This window comes from Mytilus edulis, chromosome 10 (genome assembly GCF_963676685.1).
Source record: "Mytilus edulis chromosome 10, xbMytEdul2.2, whole genome shotgun sequence".
Taxonomy (NCBI): domain Eukaryota; kingdom Metazoa; phylum Mollusca; class Bivalvia; order Mytilida; family Mytilidae; genus Mytilus; species Mytilus edulis.
Genome location: NC_092353.1, coordinates 29,130,521 through 29,153,526, shown reverse-complemented (window position 1 = coordinate 29,153,526; position 23,006 = coordinate 29,130,521). Strand labels below are relative to the sequence as shown.

General features: G+C 32.7%; 1 protein-coding gene and 1 long non-coding RNA gene across 3 annotated transcripts; one reads left to right on the top strand and one right to left on the bottom strand.

Annotated features, from left to right (window-relative positions):
- Positions 1-1,792: 1,792 nt before the first annotated feature.
- Positions 1,793-6,093, bottom strand: LOC139490851 (uncharacterized). The gene is made up of 3 exons (XM_071277929.1): positions 6,013-6,093; positions 4,497-4,613; positions 1,793-1,913 (listed from the first exon to the last, which is right to left on the bottom strand). The coding sequence occupies exons 1-3, from the start codon at positions 6,047-6,049 to the stop codon at positions 1,822-1,824; spliced, it is 246 nt and encodes an 81-aa protein (XP_071134030.1). The 5' UTR covers positions 6,050-6,093; the 3' UTR covers positions 1,793-1,821.
- A 1,603-nt stretch (positions 6,094-7,696) lies between these two features.
- LOC139490852 (uncharacterized) lies at positions 7,697-21,537 on the top strand. Of its 2 annotated transcripts, none has more exons than XR_011656425.1 (3): positions 7,697-7,779; positions 20,505-20,630; positions 21,372-21,537. It is a non-coding gene; the product is annotated as an uncharacterized lncRNA (long non-coding RNA). The 2 variants fall into 2 exon arrangements; XR_011656426.1 differs by lacking the exon at positions 7,697-7,779 and adding an exon at positions 18,936-19,840.
- Positions 21,538-23,006: the final 1,469 nt, after the last annotated feature.

Genomic DNA, 23,006 nt, shown 5'->3' with positions numbered 1-23,006 from the left:
TTGCTCTAAAAGCTTTAGTTTTTGATATATAAGCCATACAACTGCATTTGACTCCTATGGTCAATTTTTTGCCATGGCGGCCATGTTTGTAAATAGATCAAAACTTTGGATACAATTTATAATCTAGATTCCCTAATGAACATTCAGTTAACGTTTGAAGGTATTTGGCCGATTAGTTTCTGAGAAGAAGATTTCTGAAATAGTTAACGACGACAGGCGACGGAAGACAACGGACACCAAGTGATGGCATAAGCTCACATGGGGCCTATCGGCGAGCTAAAATTAAAAGAAACCCTCATCTTATTGCAAGTTTAAGACGACCCTTATACCAGTTTGAGAGGAATTAATAGCATAAATAGTGTCTTAGGTATTAACCCAGGTTTAATCCACAATTTTCTACATGAGAATATGCCTGTGCCAAGTCAGGAATATGACATGGTTATCAATTCGTTTGATAAGTTTGTGTTTTTGGTTTTGCCATTGACTCACAAATGCCAATTTTGTCATCACAAAATTGAATTTTGTCATCACAAAATTGAATTTTGTGAGACAAAACTTTTGTGAGACAAAACTCAATTTTGTGAGACAAAACTCAATTTTGTGAGACAAAATACAATTTTGTCAATTTTGTCTCACAAAAGTCAATTTTGTCTCACAAAAGTCAATTTTGTCTCACAAAAGTCGATTTTGTATGCAAATTAGTTCACAGAATCCAAACTAAACAAATTTGCATACAAAATTGACTTTTGTCTCACAAAATTGAATTTTGTCTCACAAAAGTCAATTTTGTCTCACAAAAGTCAATTTTGTCTCACAAAAGTCAATTTTGTCTCACAAAAGTCAATTTTGTCTCACAAAAGTCGATTTTGTATGCAAATTAGTTCACAGAATCCAAACTAAACAAATTTGCATACAAAATTGACTTTTGTCTCACAAAATTGAATTTTGTCTCACAAAAGTCAATTTTGTCTCACAAAAGTCAATTTTGTCTCACAAAAGTCAATTTTGTCTCACAAAAGTTAATTTTGTCTCACACAATTGACTTTTGTCTCACACAATTGACTTTTGTGTTTTAATTTCCATATCAGGTAACAAAAGTCAATTTTGTATGCAAATAAGTTTATATTTGCATACCTTTTTGACAAAATTGACTTTTGTCATGACAAAAATGAATTTTGTCTACAAAAATGAATTTTGTCTACAAAAATAATTTTGTCTACAAAAATAAATTTTGTCATCACAAAATTGAAGTTCTAATAAAACAAGTCTGTCTCACATAGTTTTGTAAGACAAAAATGATTTTGTTATGACAGAATTGAATTTTGTACAAAACCACAAGAGTCCCATTCGGCGCCCCGTGGAAGGTGGTTAAGATTAGAACTCGATTATTGGGCGAGTGGAACATATCGGTGGTTATCTGTGTCAGGTATGTTGCTTTCCATACAGGTATATTCCATAGCAGTCAACATGATAGCGAGTACAGTAGAAATAAATAAAATCAAGAATGGAAATAGGGAATGTGTCAAAGAGACAACAAAACGACCAAAGAGCAAAAACAGCCGAATGTCACCAATAGGTTTTCAAAACAGCCAGCAATCTCGAGCTCGCACCCAGAGGCGTACTTCAGCTTGCACTTTAAAATATGTCCTTGTTCAGTGAAGATGAACGTCATACAAAACACCTAAATATATAAATAAACTAAAATTAAAAGTCGCACATTTAAATTCCAAGAGATATCACTGTAACACAAGGCATATAATATCCAGATAGTATTGCATAAAACAACAATACGTAAGATCAAATATTTATTCTAAAAACTCTTCAGTGTTGACACCTACAACTTCCATCGACACAATGTGCTCGTCCTCCATGATTTTGACAATGTGCGTGACAGTCATCACGTGTGGTACAAGCTAGAAATAGAAGATATTTCATGCAAATAATACGTTTAAAAAACCCAGAGTATATAATGAGAATATGTGAAATATCAAATGTGATATGTTATCTATAATTGAGAATATGAATTAAGAATCAAATATTTGTTACGCTTACTTTTCACTTTTTGAAGATATTGAAAAACATTCAAATGTTTATTATACAGTGAAAAATTCATAGTCAAAGTCCTGTATTGGTTTTAAATTTTGCTCCTTATTACTCTCCATTATGCCCGCGTCACACTGTCCCGATTTTTACGCCGATGGCAACACGATAATGGAAATTTTCAAAATCGGGACTGATCGTATCCATATCGGGCTATTCGTAGTGCCATCTTTAACCATCGTAGAACCATCGGCCACTTTTTCTAGCCTTAAGGGGACAACTTCGGGAATGGTTCTAAATTTTTTAACATGTTAAAAAATCCCCGATGGTGCGTCCGATGTTGAGGGTTCGTATTGAGTTCGTATCAACATCCTCACCATCGTAATGTCACCGGGAATGCATCTTTGCACATCGTATTGCATTCGTGTTTCCATCGTTTCCATCGGGCAGTTTTGACATTACGATGTCAACACGAATGAATCACGAAGATACCCGAAGGTCTTACGATGGCAACACGACTTCGTGAAGATCTCGTAATCCCGTCGTGTTGCCATCGAATAAAAGTACGAAGCGACAAGATGGAACTACGACGGCAATAAATCCAGCTAAATGTAAGTTAATTTTCGCGCTAAAATACATTTAAAGTGCCATGAGCGATATGCACTGGTCAGTCTAATACGACAGTTAAGAAAGACGTTCACAAAACATGGAGCTCATATCATCTGATTCTATGAGAGGAAGAAAGGCGACAGCGTTGTTTCTAATAATTCAAATGGAACAAGAAGAGCAGCTATTACAGGTTCAGGATTTACTTTTACAAGTAAAATATTATTTTTTGTCAATTTTTCATATCAAGTAACATAATGAAAATCATAAACGCGCCTCGTACACCAACACTGCAGGTACGCGTATATAGGGAAACCAACTTTTTCTTCATTATTCTGATTTTTTATGTATCGTCTGAGTTGTTGTCACACGAATGTCTACTCCATAACCATTTTGTTTTCTATATGTCATATTTTGCCGCATTTGTTGCTTTCCCCACATCCTTCCTTTTGTCTATCTTATTATGATATTCTCCTGGAAAGAGCTCTTTTTGAATAAAAGGGATCAACGAACCCATACCTTACATTTAAGATAGATCAGTAAACATGGGCATAATTATGGGTGATTATTCAGACTAGTGCACACATTTTACAGTTCAAACAAGGCAATGCCGAGCGTGGCATCCCCTCGTATGTAACATATTGGGGACAAATATGGACACTATATTTGTATATGACACATGCAGAAAATGGTAAATTGAATATGCATATTTGATACATAAACTATTTTTTTAGAAATCAACCAAAACATTCAGCAACTGGAAATACCTTTAATATTGTCTTTAGAACCAGCAGGTAAAAAAATGAGCAACCAATTTCCTGTGTATTATGCTATTTCAAGGAGAAACAACAAGTCCATCTGCATGACCTTGACCTTTGGCCTTGAACGTAAAAAATGTCAGATCATACAAGGAGGAACAATATACCGAATGTGGTTAAAATCTTTTGAAGCATATTGATTTTAGAGTGTCCACAAGGGTGATATTGCCTTGTATTACAACTACCACAGACTGTGACCCTGACCTTTGAACTTTAAAGTCAATAGCGCTTAAGATATTCTTAACGAGTAACACCATACCAAGTTTTGTGCATTTTGGTTCTTAGAGTGTCCATAACAATTTTATCTACACGCAACTTACATGTAGTAGGCGAGGGGATAATAAACTAAGTTTTATAAGAATTAGACAAAAAGATCGATTTCCCGCCATGCATGGCAGACTTGTACAGAAACGATATGTTGTCGAAATTCTGTTCGTATCTTTTAGACATCGTATGGCTATCGCGCCATTATCGTAATCCATCGTGTAGCCTTCGTAATCCATCGTGTAGCCTTCGTAATCCATCGTGTAGCCTTCGTGATCCATCGTGTAGGCTTCGGCTGATATATGAAGCTTAAATTCCCGTCTTCGGTAAACCTTCGTATGTCCGTCTTTTGCTATCGTATATAATTTCGGCACCATCGTATAGACTTCGTTATTCATCGTACTTGCTTCGGTCACTTTTTGGTATTTTAACGAGATCGGGACCGACTTCGTACGAACTTACAATTTTCGAATTCGGGTGTCCATCGTATATAAATATCGGGACAGTGTGACACGGGCATTACGGAAAAACAATTTTGATATGCCATAAATTTAGTAAAAACATCAATATATTTTTTTGTTACAGAGGATTCCTTTTATAAATGTTTGGAGATCTTTAACTAAATAAGAATCTATTATAGTGTAACTGCCTCATACATACTGAAATGGCTTTGTTTGATTTATTCCTTAGGAATGTTGGATTATATTCATGTGTAAATGAAGAATAAAAAATAACAGTGCAAATCAACAAAATATTCTTAGAACTTACCATTACCGGTGTCGGTTGCACATGTACATCTGCTGTCAATACAAGCCAATGTTCCTTGAGTACATTGTGTCAGAGTGCATCCCGTGGCTAGTCTACAGTGCTCTGCGTAAACTGTAACTGTAAAATGAAGAGAATGTATTTTTTTAGCAAATTCTAAAATAGTGTTTTGTCTTAAATACAAATATGATTTCCCAAAAGATGTTATTGGATTACACACAAATTAATCTTATATTACATATCCTACAGTTAAGTGAATACATCAAATCGTTGAAACTAAGTGATAGAACATTTATTGCTATCACAATTGTGTCACCCTTGGATAAAGCGTTGGAAAAACAAATGAGAAGTCAGGTAAGTTCAATTCATTTTGTTTCAATTACATTCTATGTTTTCCTGACAAATGGATTTTGAAATACTGATTCATAATAAAGATTCTACTATTTAATACTGAATGTAATCCTTTTTTTAACTTTTCTCTTGAAGTCGGAAACTGACCGAAAGGTCCATGTTCAGAGAAGTGTGAATTTGAACATTTGAAAAAAGGAAACTAGAATCGGGAGACGATGAATATCAGATACCCAAACAATAGCATACTCTTGAACAGAAATTACTATTTTGTTAAAATCGAGCTTTAATACTAGGCACGTTTGTATTATTGTCAATAATGTTATGTTTAAATTGAAAACGATTTTTAAAACGTTGAAAACATACTTTCATAAAGAACTGGAATTTATCAAATTATACTTTAGAGAAAAAATATAGTGGCAAAATTCTTGATTGGTAAATGACAAAACTGTGACATTAATTTATAATTTTTGGAGATTATGTCCATGCAATGGTACATAATTCATTATTTAGGAACCATATAAATTTTTAAATTTAGAATTTATAAGCAGCATACTTTCTGAATGTTAAAGGCCAATACTGTCAAAATCGAATTTATTTATGGATCATAACATTTTTTTTTAAACTTAAAGGACACTTTCAAAAAGTATCTTAGTTGAAACACGGAAACAAAACAAATCTCCTTTTTAAAGATATTAATGTGTATACTATTAAACAGTAAATTTTACATCTTTTTTCGTACACTGTCAAAAAATGAACTTTGCAAGTTTCAATTAATCTATAACCAGAAACGATTTTGTAAAGTGGATCTATTATTATCGTTCTGAAACTAAACAACTTTCAGATAACTATAACAGGCACATATCTTGAACGGTTAAACACAGTCAAAATATAATTTGACCTGTATTTTTTATGGTTCAACACTATGTTCAAATTTCAAATATGTAGTCAAGGTTTTTTTAATTGTTTCCCCAAAATCAAAAGTAGTGTGGCGGACGGATAAACAGATGGACGGAGATGTGCATTTTTATTTTCCCGCCTACTCCCTCCATTCTTCATTTGTAGCGGAGATTATGATAACATAACACTACACATGGCTTATTTCATAAGATTTATCAAAGCTGTTGTGAAGTAAATGTCTGCTTTTAGCTACAATTAAATAATTACGTACCAAGGAAAACTAATGCGAAACACAGAACGACCTTCATCTTCTTGCTGTTTGGCTAGTAATGAGCATAATCTTGAGATTTTCATATTTATATCAGAATAATTATTGTCTAGGGTTCAATACATTACTGATAAGATTTCAGACTAATAATAGCTAGGTGTACTGAGAATATTACAACATGCTCTTTGTGATACTATATTTTGAACTTGTTTTGTCCAGTAGTCAATCATTCATGCACGTAGTGCATCAATAGTGTATTTGCACTTCGGTTTAACATCGCAATTATTCAGTTTGATAAGTATTTCGTCTCATATAGGTCATTTCTAATCGATCACTAAAAAAAAAAAAGCAGTTGTTGTTGTATGCATCACTGAAACGTAGCACAAGTGTTATATAAATTTGAGACTCGTTCCTTTTATTTGAAAAAACTAAAGAGTCAACAGGATAATATATGGTGTGAGTAATTCGCTCTGACCCAAATGGAAAAAAGTAAAATCACAAAAATGCTGAACTCCGAGGAAAATTCGAAACGGAAAGTCCCTAATCTTTACTGACCCCATATAATTCGTATAAGGTCACTAGCACACAGTATAATGGATTATGATTTTTGGCTCTGCCTGTCGAAAATCTCTTCGATATATCATTAGTCTAAATAACACACGGTAAGATAAATCCATTCTTTGTATACATGGTAAAATTTGGTAAAGGTTTTAATTTGATTTATTGTTACGAAATCACTGACTTATTAAAAACAGGATATCACACCCTAATTTTGACGATGGTGTTGTTTATAGAGCCCGTAAAGTTAAGACTCATGTTTATTCGTTGATCCCTTGAATATGCCTAAAAGTTATAAATTTAACACAGTAATACGATCTTTGAAATTGTTTTTATTGGCAGTAACCTTTTGATTTTGAATAATTACGACATAATTAATGTGTATTACTTCATATATGAAAATAAGGAGATTTGGTATGCCAATAAGAGATATATTCACAAACGTATTAAATGAAGTTGAAGTAAGCAATTATAGGCAAACATACTCCCTTGAACAATGAGAAAAACTATGCAAAATATGAAAGTTACTAATTCAATCGAAATTCAAAAATTCAAAAGAAAACTAACGGCATATAACTCATAACAAAATAATTACCAAAAAACATAGAAGATAAACACGTAACATCGTCAACCACTGATACATGTACAGTTGCGAGAACTCATAATCCTGCATGATGCCGTTACTGTTTACATATATATTGTCATGGCACAATGTCGTGCCTTTCTCAGACTGTTTATGACATCTTAGAAATTAATTCATTATACGTGTACCGGTTAATATTCTAAGAGAGCATGTTTCATGTGTTACTGGTCATTGGCTTTGAACTAGCTTCCAGTAACTACGAGTACTGTTATATCTGCGTTTTTTGTTTTTATGTTAGCTGTCTTTATGGACGTGAAGATATATTGAGTTTATACATGTGCAACTTATCTTTACATGTTGTTCTTTTTTGTGTGTGTTTACGCCACTGTCCACTGTTAAGTGAATGGTTGAGCGTCCACAAAGACATTTAACCCGCTAAATGTTTTATTTCCCTCTGGTAAAATTGACAAATTAAAAAATAAGGACAAAGTAGACAAAGCCCTAAAAGTGCATCAAACAAGAAAGATCAGATTTGAACGTTCGATGACCTTTAAAGATAAAAATAGGCAGAAGGTTGAATATCTAATACAAAATGAAGGTTGTTATACTCAGTATATTAGTTCTGTTATGTAAGTAGCACTATACATTTCTGAATATGCGAATTAGCTATAACGTTTAATTTATTTACTTTTACAAACTCAGATTTATCAGTTTAAAATTTTAAACATTTTTATTCATAGTGGATTGGGAAACAAATTCTTACAGTTTATATATAAATCCCTTTCAACTTTCCAGGTGCGAGTGCTGCCACAGGAGTTTGAAATCCTATCAATAAGGGGGTAAAAATATACCAAAGTCGACTATCACAGTAGAGCTTCTCTCGAAGAGAGAAGCGACAGGAATGCAACGCATTTTCCGACTTTTTTTAAAAGGGACGTTTTGGGTCGGAATAAACGCTATCCGTCAATTACAAAACATTATTTTTACTTCAATTTACCGTTTAAACTTCTTTTCATGTCACTAATTATTCATTTACAACTTATTTTGACGTCCAGACAGGACTCAAGATTTTCTGTAACTCCATGACAGGAAGTCCCAATAGAATGAGGATCGCACTGAATATATGCAAATGTAGTATTCTTATGAATTAAATAAACAGTCGAAATAAATTATACAGATTTATTAGGCACTTGCTAGTAATTTATCCTAATTTATTATGATGGTAAACTATTTAAAAACCCGGTCCTTTTATTAATTTAGATTGTTCTATATTAGCCAAGGGAAATAACTCATCTGAATAAAAGGTTTAAAAAACGCGGGAAATTAAGACTACTCTTTATCAATGAAGGGATCATTTCTATGTTGAAAGTATCGGAAAACATAGATATCTTTGAAATACAAATAAATATGCACAGAAATTAAATATTGAAAACAATATGAAAAAGATTTCAGAAACCTTTGATTTATGCTTCTAGAAAAACAATATAATATCAATAGATGGTGCAATGATAATCAATCGTTTTTGGTTATTTTATTGGGTCATAAAGTCTAATAAAATATGTCTGTTAACTCTTTAAAGAAGATTTCAAGATTTTATATGCTTTCTTATTCTTATGCCAAAAGAGATATGATGAATCGCATATGTATTTTTACCTTACATAAAATTGAGAATGGAAATGGGGAATTTGCTTTTTATGGATGAATCTAGAATTCAGAAGAAAAAAAACGTGGAAAAATTACTGAAGTTATTCGTTTCAATCTCATAGAAAAAGAATATAAAATTGAGAATATAAATTGGGAATATGTTAAAGAGCTGACAGCAGCCGAAGTCCACCAACGCGTCTTCAAAATCCCGTACCCAGAGGTTGTCCTCAGCTGGCTCCTAAATAAAAGTGTGTACTAGTTTAATAAAAATGGACTTTCTCTAAACTCCAACATATAAATCAGTGGCGGATCCAGAAATTTTCATAAGAGGGTGCCCACTGACAGCATAAGAGGGGTCCGCTCCAGTCATGCTTCAATGATTCTCTGTATAAAGAACCAAATTTCCCTCACAAAATGGGAGGCGCCGTCCCCCTGGGCCCCCTATACCTGTCTCTGTAAATGAACTTCAATTAAAAAAAATCATCAATACAAACAAAGCCCAGAGGTTCCGAACTTTAAGGACAGGCGCAAAAATTTGATGGGATTAAACATGTGAGATCTTAACCCTCCCACTATATACCGGTAACTCTAGCCTATGAAGATTAAAGAAACGCATACGATTGAAAAAAAGACGTTCATCCTCAACTGTATCAGCCCTTTTATATATATATCAGCTGTACAATATAAACAGTAGCGCTAAGATCTTGCAATACGATTTTTTTTTAATAACCTGGCATATTTAATTCCTAATCTAGTGGGTGAGCACTGATTCTTGAATACGTATGAAGTGCCTCTCTTAAAATCAATGATATCTAAATATTGTTATTTTTGAAAGCAATCTTTAAATGATAACCAAAGTTGTCAGTATTCATCGATCTGATGAGTTCACCCTTTTCAACTAATTTTTGCCCCCCCCCTTTTCTCCCCCAATGATCCAAGTCAGTTTAGCTGCATGCATGGTAGTTTAGTGGTTGTCTGTCATATTTGGTTTTTGTCAATAGTTTTGTTGTAATTCATCAGTCCTACCTCTCCCCCAACCAAAATAAAATAGGCATGTTATTCTAAATTTTGAAATGAGCTCAGGATATAAAACCAGTACAAACATATTGAGTGTCAAATCTCAGACTATGTCTGATAGATCTTTATTGGAATTGGTGTGTGCTGTCTCCGTATTTCTTGGATTCACATTCCCAAACATGATATTCATAAAATCGCACGGGTGGTGGCTTTGTAGACGCTTTAATTGCTTATCTTGTTGGATCACATAGTTCGTCCCATTTCTCATCTTATTTTTAGGACCTCGGTTTGGACTTGTCACTTTGTTTTTTTCATTTTGACTGACGCTACTTTATTTGCTAATTCCACGACTAAATTCATTAAAGTAAAACTCATATGATAGATACAGGAGGTAGAAAATGTTGCGACCGAAGAGGGCGGGTAGAGTTATCCAACTCTGATATATATTTTTATTTATGTAGTTCATAGCAGTGAAACTCACTCCCGTGATATGCCAAAGGGGAAAACTGAAGATCTATAGTGATAGATCAAGACAAAAAAACAACAACAGCGAACAGAACAGAATGACAGTTGACATGCAGTAGGGGATCCAGCAGGGGGGGTTGGATCCCTCTTGATTTGACCAATCAATGCATTTGGATGGGAACATGTAGTTGGAACTCCCCCCCCCCCCCCCTCCTCTTTTATGAATGGTTTGATTCACCCCTGACACGTTAGGGCTGGGGACATATCTCTTTTAGTAGAATATCTTTTATACATAGAATTTTCTGAATCTTCTCTGCTGTTCAGTAGGTTTCTCACTCTGTTTAAAAAAAAAAAAGCTGCGCCATGGATGCATGATACGTCCGTCGCGTTTTCAAATATGAGAGTGTTGACCCTAAGACATTTAGGTTAAGCAACTTGTGAGAATTGGATATCACTTGATATCAACTCTGCTCGTTATTTAATTCAATGAGAAATAACAACTAGGCGAAGGCTTGTTTATTATTATATCAAAATTAAATAACTCGAGTTGATATCAAGCGATATCCATTATCAGTCGTTATGAAATCTATAATTAATTTTTCAATGTCATATAAAAAAATATATGAAAAACTAAAGGGAGGTTACCTTAATCTATATAAACCAGTCACCGTAGTTTCATGAAAACTCCTCAAAGCACTTTAAGAAATATTTTTAAATCATCCCTTTTTAGTTCACCTGGACCAAAAGGGTCAAGTGAACTTTTTTCACTTGGCGTCCGTCGTCGTCTTACATTAAGTTTTACAAAAATCTGCTTCTCTGAAACAACTTAAACAAGTTCATTATAGAAAGAAATAACTTTAAACAGCAAGAATGTAATATGTAAAGTAAGATCCACAAACACTTCACCATCACCGAAGCAGAGACTTTTGTAATGAATTCTATTTTTTTTTAATGTTGAAGAGTGTCCTTTGTTTTATATGCACTGCAGCACATAGACCAAGTTGAGCGACACAGGATATTTAGAGCTTCTAGTTTGTTTAAGGGCATACGATACAGTTTTGAGCCTGTATTTACAAGTTCATGAAAATTTGCATATAGGCTATTTTTTACCTGATTAAATCAAATATTTGTAATAAAAAATATACCTTCATGTGCTACTTTTTGAGTAAAATTAGGTCGAAATTTTGTATATTTGCTCAAAATTCACATTTGTGGCCGTAATTTCTTTTTCTTTTTTTTTAAAAGATAAACACAAATTATTTTTTGTTAAATAATCGGTAATTTCTGTATTTTATAAGTATCCTAAAAAAATATGCAATTTTTTATTCAGAAATAACTCATATTTATCAAATGTTTATACAAAGTTTCAACTGCTACTATAACAAAATTTCTGATAGCTATAGACGATGTTGGGAAGGAGTGACCTCCAGTTTGACGCGTCTGATTTATCAGATAACATGACAAAGTAGAATTTCAAAACACTGCGGTTAAACAATTTGCAGACATCATAAATAAGTCAAGAATAAGAGATAGAGTTACAAATGGCAGCTGCAAGGAAATAAACACTTACATAAACTTTAATTAATGAACATTAATACACATTTATGTGCCGTGTTTCTTTCAATCAAAGATATGAACGAACAATGACCTCCCCCAGCTGATCTAAGATTAAATGTATGTTGGGAGCATCTCCGTGGTATTAATCAACCCTGTTATGTAAACAGACCCAGAACGACTGATGAAGTAAATTCAATTAAGAAAATAATAATAATAATAATTAATAATAATAAATTATAATTATCCGATGGAAAATCAAAATAAATCAAAAATGAAAAATATTTAATATATATACATAACAAAAATAAAAAAAACACAATAGATACAAATATAAAATATTATAAAAATTGGCGTTACGGGCAACATGCTTATGATTGATATGTATTTAATAAATAAATAAAATACATATATCAACCAAGAAATTAAATTCACATTATTCGAGCATCTATCGCTGCAACTGCAATAGACGATAGAGTGTAGATGTATAAATGTGACTTCAAATAACTTAGACCATAAGGAGTTCTTGCTAAGAAAGAAGCAAAGCGTATACTAAGACAACAACAGAGAAATGAAATCGCCATTGAACGACAACAGTTTTTTGACAAACTAAAGCACGACCCGAATGACAAAACCTTCTTTCACCTATTAAAACGAAATCAGTCAGCGGTAAAATCCTCTGTATCAGAATATATTATGAAAAAGGAACAAATAGCTTCAACCTCAAATGAACAAAGACAAATCTTTGCTGAATATTTTAAGGAACTAGCCACCCCACAAAACCAACCAGAATTTAATGATCAATTAATGCAAAATAGCCAAAGAAGATATGATATTATCAAGAAAGTATCAAAGTCAGAAAGAAAAAGGAAAATTGATGTATCCAAGGATGAAATGAAGAAAGCTATACTAAAACTCAAAAATGGCAAGACAGCAGATGAATATGGGATAAGAGCAGAACATATAAAACATACTGGAGATGAAGCACTTATTGCTTACCAAACCATTTTAAAACAAATTCTGGAAGAAGACAAAGTAGCAAAGTCATTTAAGACTGGAGTAATTACACCTGTCCTGAAGAAAGGAAAAAATGCGATGTATACAGAAAACTATAGAGGCATCACTGTCACGTCTATCCATGGCAAAGTTTTTGAATATGTACTTATAGAAAAAGCTAAAATACGCAAAATGAATCAATCTAATATGCAGTTTGGATTTACTGAAGGGCTCTCCCCAAATATGGCCTCACTTATTCTATCTGAAGTGTGCTCTGAAATTACAGGAAAGAAAAAATTACTATTTATTACGACTCTTGATAGCCAAAAAGCATTCGATGTTGTTAACCATCAAATATTATTGGACAAAATGTATTTTCTTGGCATGGATATTCAGTTCTGGGACATAATCGAAGATCTATATGAGGATATAACATCTACTGTGAAATGGCAAGGAGATCAAAGCTTTAGCTTTATGATTGAACAGGGCGTAAGACAAGGTGGAGTCTTGTCAACTCATCTCTATAAACAATATATCAATGAGCTACTATGCAATCTAGAAAAACATGGAATCGGTATCTCGATTGGGAACACCTACGCAGGATGCCCTACATGTGCTGACGATATCGTCTTACTCTCAAATGAGCATACAGAAATGCAAGAAATGTTGGACACCGTGTATACATATACTGGAGACCATAGATTTCAAATACATCCTGTAAAGAGTAATACCATTATCAAAAATATTACTAAGCAAACATTAGAGAACTTCAATAATAATTTAGACAGTCTTAAACTTGGACAAAATGATATAGATATCAATTCTGAGACCACACACCTTGGTCTGAAGAGAACTACTTCTGATGACAGTAAAATTAATGTTGACGAAAGAATAACATTGGCTAGGAGAACTTTTTACTCATTGATTAAAAGTGGAATCCATGGAACAAATGGGCTAAATCCTAGAACATCCGTCAAAATTTATGAAATATATGTCATCCCAAGATTATTGTATGGACTTGAAACTATACATATCCAAAACAAGGACATGGTCTCACTCTGCAGCTTCCATCTAAGCACACTAAAACACCCCCAGTCCTTACCAAATAGAACAGCTACCTCAGCAGTATATCTCTTAGTTGGCGCTCTTCCAATTGCAGCAGAAATCCGCAAAGGACAGTTAAGTCTCCTACATTCCATTGCTATGAGTGATAACATGCCTATCAGAGAAATAGCTCGTAGACAACACATAAGTGGAAAACCAACTAGCTTCTTTGTTAAAATACAAGACGTACTCACTATGTACCAATTACCTTCATTCAGTGAAATAATGAACGGCCATTTCAATAAACTAGATTAGAAAAAACTTGTCAAAACATCAATCAATTCATATTGGACTTCCAAATTAAGAGAGGACTTAAAACTTAAAAACAACTTTGAATAAACTTGCATTTGACATTATGGAAATAGGGAAAACGCATAATATATGGGATACCATATCTAACTCTGTTAAACAAGTTAAACAGGCAGTAACAAAAGCCCGAATGGCAACAGGAACATATACTCTACAGATCCATAAAGTGAAATTCAATCAGTCTGAGCTGGATCCAACTTGTCCTATATGCAGATTGGAAGATGAGACTCTTCTCCATGTACTCACTAGATGCTCGGCATTTAATGATATAAGAAAATCACAATTTCAAATACTGAAGAATCTTATTATATCTAAAATTGGTCAGGAAAAATGGAAAAGTCAGTTTATTAATAGACAAATGATATGCCAACTAATTATTGACTGTCAGTGCCTCGTTCAGCAACACTTATTGCCCTGTTGAGCTAAAATCGAATGAAACCCTCACCTCATTGCAAGATTAAGAGTTCCCTAATACCAGTATGAACGGATTTTTTAGCACAAATAATTTGCTAGATATAAACACTGATTTAATCCAAAAATTTCTACTTAACAATATGTCTGTACCAAGTCTGGAATGTGACATTTTGTTATCCATTCGTTTGAGTTTTTGATTTTGCTTTTGATAAGGGACTTTACGTTTATATTTTCCTCGGAGTTAAGTATTTTTGTAATTTTACTTTTGGATAGACTTTGTAAGATATAACATTGATTAAAAAGACAAATACTAGTACGCATTAGATGATATTATCCAAATACAGGACTTTGTGGAGAGTTGTCTCATTGGGAATTATACCACATACATGAGTTTGGATTCGCATTTACGTTGATGCATGCAAAGCAGACAATGCTTTTTATGTCGCAGCTGCTTTTGGGGTTCATGTGATTACTCTGGGTTTTTTGTGTGTTTATTACCTTGCTACGTCTCTTCCTAATCGGTTAACGAAACTTGAACATCGGTAAAACTACTTTTGGCTTAATTCACGGTCACTTTCACAAATATTAATTGATTGACCAATACGCTGTATCGGTGTCTCAACTCACTTGTGATATCGTATTTGCGGTCTACAATCTTTAGAATGTAGTTAATTGAACTGTTACAGTCCTTGGATGGTGTTAACTTCCCACTAACACCATACACCATTACACCATACACCATACACCATTACACCATACACCTTGTTCCATTACACCATACACGTTACACCATTGCACCATACACCTTACACATTACACCCTGAACCATTGCCCATTCTATCTACACGATCCGAAATTACCCATAATGCAATTAAATTTCAAATATTAAGATTATTATTATTGTGTATGTTTACAATTCGAAAAATTAAAATTAAAAGAACTTCTATATCAACCAATGAAATGTTGTACACCATCATTCACACCATTCCCTATCGCACGTTACACATCACATTATTCCTCAAACACCATTACACCATCCCCCTTACACCATACTTCATAGCACCATACACCTTACACCATTACACCATATGCCATACACCATTACACCATACACGTTTTTTGGGGAAGTTTACACCATCCAAGGGCTGTATTCGACCAATTTTGTTGTATGTACGACTTTGACGTTTTGACGGAGTGAGAATTAACATGGTGGGCAATGTTTATATAGCAGGATACGCTCACCATGTTGCTTCTTTTGGGATTCCTGTGATTCCCTCAGTTTTCATGTTTTGCTTTGGTTTACACTTTTTTAACGATTTACGATATTTGAACATCAATAAAAGTCCTATCGTCATAATTCAAAAACAAGGAATGGTGGTTAGGATTATAACTTGGGCAAGTGGAAAATTCTGGTGGTTATCTGTGTCAGTTATATTCCTTAGCAGTCAACATAATAGCGAGTGCAGTAGAAAGTAATGAATACTTGTCATTCAAATTCCAAGAGATATTACTGTAACAAATGGAACACAATTTGCATTAAACATTGCATAAAACAACTATAGATATATTAAAGATCGAATATTTATTTAAACTTTTTAGTGTTGGCACCTACAACTTCCATCGACACAATGTGCTCGTCCTCCATGCTTTTGACAATGTTGGTGACAGTCATCACGTGTGGTACAAGCTAGAAGTAGAAGATTTTTCATGTAAATAGTACCATTTTTATAAGCAAATAGGTTTTCCAACTGTTTAAAAAAAATTTCACTAGAGTACATAATAAGTGAAATATCAATTATATCTGAGATATCTATAGTTGAGAATATGAATAAAGGATCAAATACGTGTTACGCTTTCTTCTTTGTTTTGCTTTAGAAGATATTACAAAATATTCAAATTAATACTATAGAGTGAAGAATTCATAGACAAAGTCCTGTATTGGTTTCACATATTCCACTTCATTACTCTACATTACAACAATCAATTTTGATATGGCATCAATTTTGTAAGAAATCAATATAGTTTTGTATTACAGATTTTTTTTTTATAATTGTTTTGAGATTTTTTAATTAGAGTAGAATCTATTATAGAGTAACTGCCTCATAAATGTTAAGGTAGCACAATACAAAGATTTTTTAACTTCCAATCTCCAAATTTTATAATGTCGTTACTTTCTTAAAACTGCTTATAAATTAATGAAAGAGGTATATATATAGTTAGATAAAAGATTAATCTTTTAAATGAATGAAGTATTATTGTTATGCAATCATTATGTAATCAATTATTATGCAATTAATGCCACAATCTTGGTCAGTTCATTTGAATGAATTTAGCTTCCACTCATCTCTATAACTATACAGGAAATGTTAACGAAATCTTAATCAACACAGCAGGAGCTACAAAATAATGTCTCAAATTATCTCTATCGTAATCCATTATCTCATAAATCTGTAATAAGTGTAAACATCCTTACCAAATAAAAGTATATAATGTTTGATTATATACATTCTATCTGAAATCTGAGACATGCTTTTGTAGATAATGGCTCTAGGAACAACTTATAATAAAATCAACCCTCTCGAGGTATCCATGAAGAAGCTATTTTCAATTGCAATTGGAAATTTTGTGTTAAATTTTGCAGACACAGTTAACATTATAATTGATTACATAATTGTTGTATAATATTAACATTGCATTAATTTGAAAGAGTTATCTTTAAGCTGTCCATAAATACCACTTTTATAAATGTTCAAGCACTATAAAGAAAGTTACAGCATTTTAAAACTGGCGATTGAAGGTATAACATCTTTGTATTGTGCTACCTTAAACTGGCTTTGTTTGATTTATTTATTAGGAATATGAGATTATCTACATTTGTAAATGAAGAATAAAGAGTAGCAGTACAAATGAATGAAATATTGTTATATCTTACCGTTGCCGGTATTGGTTGCACATGTACAACTGTGGTCAATACAAGCCAATGATCCTTGAGAACACTGTGTCAGAGAGCAGTCCGTTGCTTGTTTACAGTTCTCTGCGTAAACTGTTACTATAATATGAAGAGGATATAATTTTTTGGTAAATTCTAAAATAGGGTTTTGTCTTAAATACAAATATGATTTCCCAAAAGATGTTGTTGGAGAAACAAATTAATGTGATATTGCATAACCTACAGTTTAGTGAACACATCAAATCGTTTAAACTAAGTGATATAATATTTAAAGTTATCACAATTGTGTCACACTCGGATAAAGCGTTCGAAAAAAATGTGAAGTCAAGTAAGGTGAAATTCTTTTTATTTTCATATATTCTACGTGTTCCTGACAAGTAAATATTGAGACTGATTCATAATAATGATTCTACTATTTAATGCTGACTGAATGTAATCCTTATTGGCTATTCTCTTGAAATTGTCGGAAACTGATCGAATGGTACCTATTCAACTTGTAAACTATCATTGTTTCTTTGCTTATGGGTACATGTATCCAATAGTGATACTTAAAAGTGTTCGTATGCCAGTAAACGAATATGTCTGTTCAAAACAGAATTCCATGTACTAAACGTATAAGAAACGTTCGCCATCTTAAATTATTATTTGGAATTTTTTCTTAGATTTGAAAAACTGAAACTAGAATCGTGAGATCAAGGATAACAGATACCCAACCCACAGCATACTCGTGAACAGAATTGACTATTTTGTTAAAATCGATTTTTAATACTAGGCATGTTTGTATTATTGTCAATTATGCTGTGTTTAAATTCAAAACGATTTTTTAAAACGATGAACACATTAATGTCCATGTAATGGTTATTTATTCATTATCTAGGAACCAAAGAAATTTTGATTTAAGAATTTATAAGCGGCATACTCTCTAAATATTAAAGGCTAATACTGTCAAAATCGAATTTATTTATGGATCATATCATTTTGTTTTAAACTAAAAGAACTCTTTCAAGAAGTATCTTAGTTGGAACACAGAAACAAAACCAATTTTGAAAGATTTTAAAAGGGGTATACTCTTAATTGATAAATTCATACACTGTCAAAAATGAACTTGGTAAGTTTTAATTAAATCTTTTAACAGAAACGATTTTGTAAAGTGGAACTATTATTATCATTTTAAAATTAAAGATCTTTCAGATAACTCACAGGCACATATCGGTTAAACACAGTCAAAATAAAATTTGACCTGTATTTGTTATGGTTCAACACTATGTTCAAATTTCAAATATGTAGTCAAGGTTTTTTAATTATTTTCCCAAAATCAATATCAATCGGATATACGGATTGTCGGAGATGTACATTATTATTTACCCGTCTACCCCATCCCCCTTCATTGGCGGAGATATAACACTACACGTGGCTTATTTAATAAGATTTATCAAAGCTGGTATGAAGTAAATGTCTGCTTTTAGCTACAATGAAATAATTACGTACCAAGGAAAACTAATGCGAAACACAGAACGACCTTCATTTTCTTGCTGTTTGGTTAGTAATGAGCATCATCTTGATATTTTCATTTTTATATCATAATATTTATTGTCGGACTAGGGTCCAATACATTACTGATAAGATTTCCGACTAATAATAGGTGTACTGAGAATATTAAAACACGGTCTTTGTGATACTTTATTTTGAACTTGTTTTGTCCAGTAGTCAATTATTCACGTTTATCAATAGTGTATTTGTACCACGGTTTCTCATCGCAATTATTTGTAATCGATTACTAAACAGAGAAGGCAGTAGTTGTATACATCACTGAAACATACCACACGAGACCCGTTCCTTTCATTTTTTTAAATTTCAAAGTGTAACCAAATACGATATATAAGGCTATACTTTCACCCAAATTGGAATTTACTGAACAAAATAATTCGCATTAGGTCACTAGCACACAATGTAATGTATTTATCTTAACGACCATCTCAACATGTGCTATTTAGACTAATAACGTATCTAAGAGAATTGGACAGGCACAGCTAATTTATCATCATAATCAATTTTTTGTATACATGGTAATAGTTGGTAACGGTTTTAATTTATTTATTGTATGAACTCAAAAGTGCACGAAACAGGAAAGATCAGATTTGAACGTTCTGTGACCTTTCAAGATATAATAATAAGCAGAAAGTTGAATATCTAATACAAAATGAAGGTTGTTATACTCAGTATAGTCGTTCTATTATGTAAGTAGGACTACACATTTCTGAATATGCGAATTAATTATAACGTTTAATTTATTAACTTTTTCAAACTCGGGTTTCTTCTGAACCTCCGGTACAATACAGGCATATGCATGAGTCTAAATCGTACATGTTTCATATTATTTAGACTCTTGTTAATCTATAGAGCTTTGACTCATTCTGTGCTTCTCCTTTATTCAAACAAATAAACACAAACAAACTTATTTCAATATAACTATTCGAAATTTTAAAGTTGTTAAGATCAATTATTTTTCTATTTTAGTTACCAGTACAAATATCACATAATCATCATGCAAGTTATTACATGAAATCTTAAACATGATAGAATATGTTCATTTTCAGAGGTTCATAATTATGTTCATAGCAATTCTTTTTTCTCAAGTAGGTGGTATATCTGGACCGTATTTTTTTTTATTGTATGCTTTACAAACATGATTTTGGGTTTAGATAGGTAAGGGGGGTCGGATGTTTATTTGCTTGTCTTTACCAATGTACATTTCTAACCAGAACTAATATTGGCTCTCCAAAGATTGTGTTGTTCTTAGTTTTTGTATTGTTTAGAGGGAATCGCTAATCTGTCCATGTGGTAAATCTTGTTATACCCTTTATGTATTATGTGTTAGTTGTAAATTTTTTGTCTATTTAGCAGCTGCAGCATGTGCAGAGGACTGTCCCGGTGGGTCAAATTCAGAGTGTTCAACTGTTTGCTGTAAACAAGGATCATTGGCATGTGTAAATAAGATATGCACGTGTGCTCCAAATACGGGACATGGTAAGATTCATCTTATAGTAAAATGTTTTTCTACAATGAAACAAATATACCTTTATTGTTGATATCTTAAACAGAGGAATATATCCTAAAGAATTCGAGAAAGCGAAGAGTCGGTCTTCAACAAAATGTTTAATCAGAAAGACATTTGTATTTCACCATGCTCGTTTTCGAAGCAAAAACGTTTTGTTATCGACTATTATATTTGATAGCGACCATTTTCACTGAACTAATACACATTTTTGTTAAGGGGCCAGCTGAAGACCACCTCCGGGTGCAATATTTTCTTGCTGTGTTGAAGATTCAATGATGCAGAAAATGAACAAAAAAAGTAGGGGGTATATGTTAAATTATATAGCAATGCAACGAGATGAATTACATAAATCATATGTAGCACAACATACAGTCTAGATACACATCAATTGATGTTGGTTGGCTACTTATCTGAGATACAGAGACTCCATCCATCATTGGATAGCTTACAGCGATTTTGCGAGTGTACAATTCAAGTTCACACGATTCGCATTCTTAAACATCATACAGACCACATTTTTGAGAAACGTTCAGATGTAAAATAATAATATAACATATAGAAATTTTGTTCCTAACTCAAACATTTGATGTTTCTAACAATCTTGACATCTTAGATCTGTCATTTCATTTAACTTTGAAATTATTGTTACTGTAAACGCAATAATATTTTTTTAATAAATATAAGTTGAAATACCATCTTTTGTTGAACAGGCTGCATTACAAGAGAAGAGTGCCATACACGTGGTATATGTGGACCATTACATGTGGCTTATTGTGTGAACGGACACTGCAAATGCGAGTTCCATTAGCCTAGATTGAATACACTTTATACTTCTCTAGTCATATAGTCAAATAAACTAAAATACAGACCGTCAAATAGTTGTTGCGCTGCCTTTACACAAGACATCGGATTTATCATCTTTATAAAGACCGGACGTAACTTAGGATTTATGAGTCCATTATATTCAATCATAGCATCTTAGGATAATTTGCCAGAAGAACGAAAAAGGTCTAGTTAATTGAAAACATTGCTTGATCACAGTAACCCTTCAGTTAATAATGTTTTCGAATTGGTTGGTCAATCCCTTGTCATTACTTAGCTTGATATTGCGACAGTATATTTGCTATATAAGTTAATAAGCATTTGTTTTTGTACATAATTTCCTTTTGCTACTGAAACAAACGATATTTGCAGTGTGAAATTTGAGTCTGTTTAACAGAATGAAATGTTGTCCAAACTATAAACAAACTCTTCAACGAATAAGTTTATTATAAACATGTTTTGTATGCTGTGGTATAAAGTGTTCATAAAACAACACAACTGTATCCTGCTATTTTTTGCTCTATTTAGACAACAGTAGTCACTGGTAGTGAATTGATGTTCACGTCTCATAAATCGATTGAGAAAACAAACCAAGGTAAGCTTCTTTTTTAAGCTTCCATGTTCAAAAGGCCCTGTGAGCTTTTTAATAACTTGGTGTCCGTAATCAGTCAACGTCCGTTATCTTTTACAAAACGCGTCTACTCTGAAATTACTCGGTAAAATTAAACCAAAATTCGCCGCAATCATCATCAGGTTATGTAGTTTTCCACTTGTCAACCAACATGGCTGACATGGCTAAAATTAGAACATAGGGTTAAAAGGCTCGTTGTATCTATTAATTTTGAAAATTCTGTAAAATGAGAAGAACTGAAAGGGACGGAAATGTTATGAATTATGAGATCTACCTACTGTTTTTTGCCTATGATCTTGTAAACCATGACAATTGATTCGGAGAAAATTTTGATGGCAAAAATTATTAGCAGGACAAGACCTAAGTTTTGTCGTTTTCACATTGATAGTGTGTCATCGAAACATCAACTTAACTCTACTGACGTCCCAATTTATTCAAAATCAATGTTTAGATGTAACAGTAGTTTGAATCAGATTTTGATAACATTCAATCGATATTCAATGTAGGCCTTGTTCGGGTTGAGTGTACAAATACTTTACATGTTATAAATGAATTTACATACCAATTTATTTGTTAATTTATTTTAAAAAAAAGTCAACATTACTGAGTTATAAAAACAGTTTATGTAGTCTTATTAACCCAAAATGTAATACAAATTGACATTAAATGCGGCGAAGGAAAAGGGGGTAAATGTAGGGCGCATGTTTGTTTTATTGGAACGAACAATTTTTGTTTTAAATGACAGGTATTTTTGGAACTTCAATCTCTTAAATGTATTTCATCCTAATTTTGAATGGAAAAAATTTCAATAGATTTTGAATAAGACAATCTATCTTTTGTTAGCACACCCCCCCTTTACACACACACAAAAGTGAATTAGTATGTGCCTTAC

What these genes read in the sequence shown, in the direction of transcription:
- LOC139490851 (XM_071277929.1), bottom strand. Translation starts at nt 6,049, where the DNA reads ATGAAGGTCGTTCTGTGTTTCGCATTAGTTTTCCTTG. An exon ending in TTTCGCATTAGTTTTCCTTG is followed by an intron (nt 4,614 to 6,012) that starts GTACGTAATTAT and finishes TTCATTTTACAG; the next exon opens with TTACAGTTTACGCAGAGCAC. An exon ending in TGCAACCGACACCGGTAATG is followed by an intron (nt 1,914 to 4,496) that starts GTAAGTTCTAAG and finishes TTCTATTTCTAG; the next exon opens with CTTGTACCACACGTGATGAC.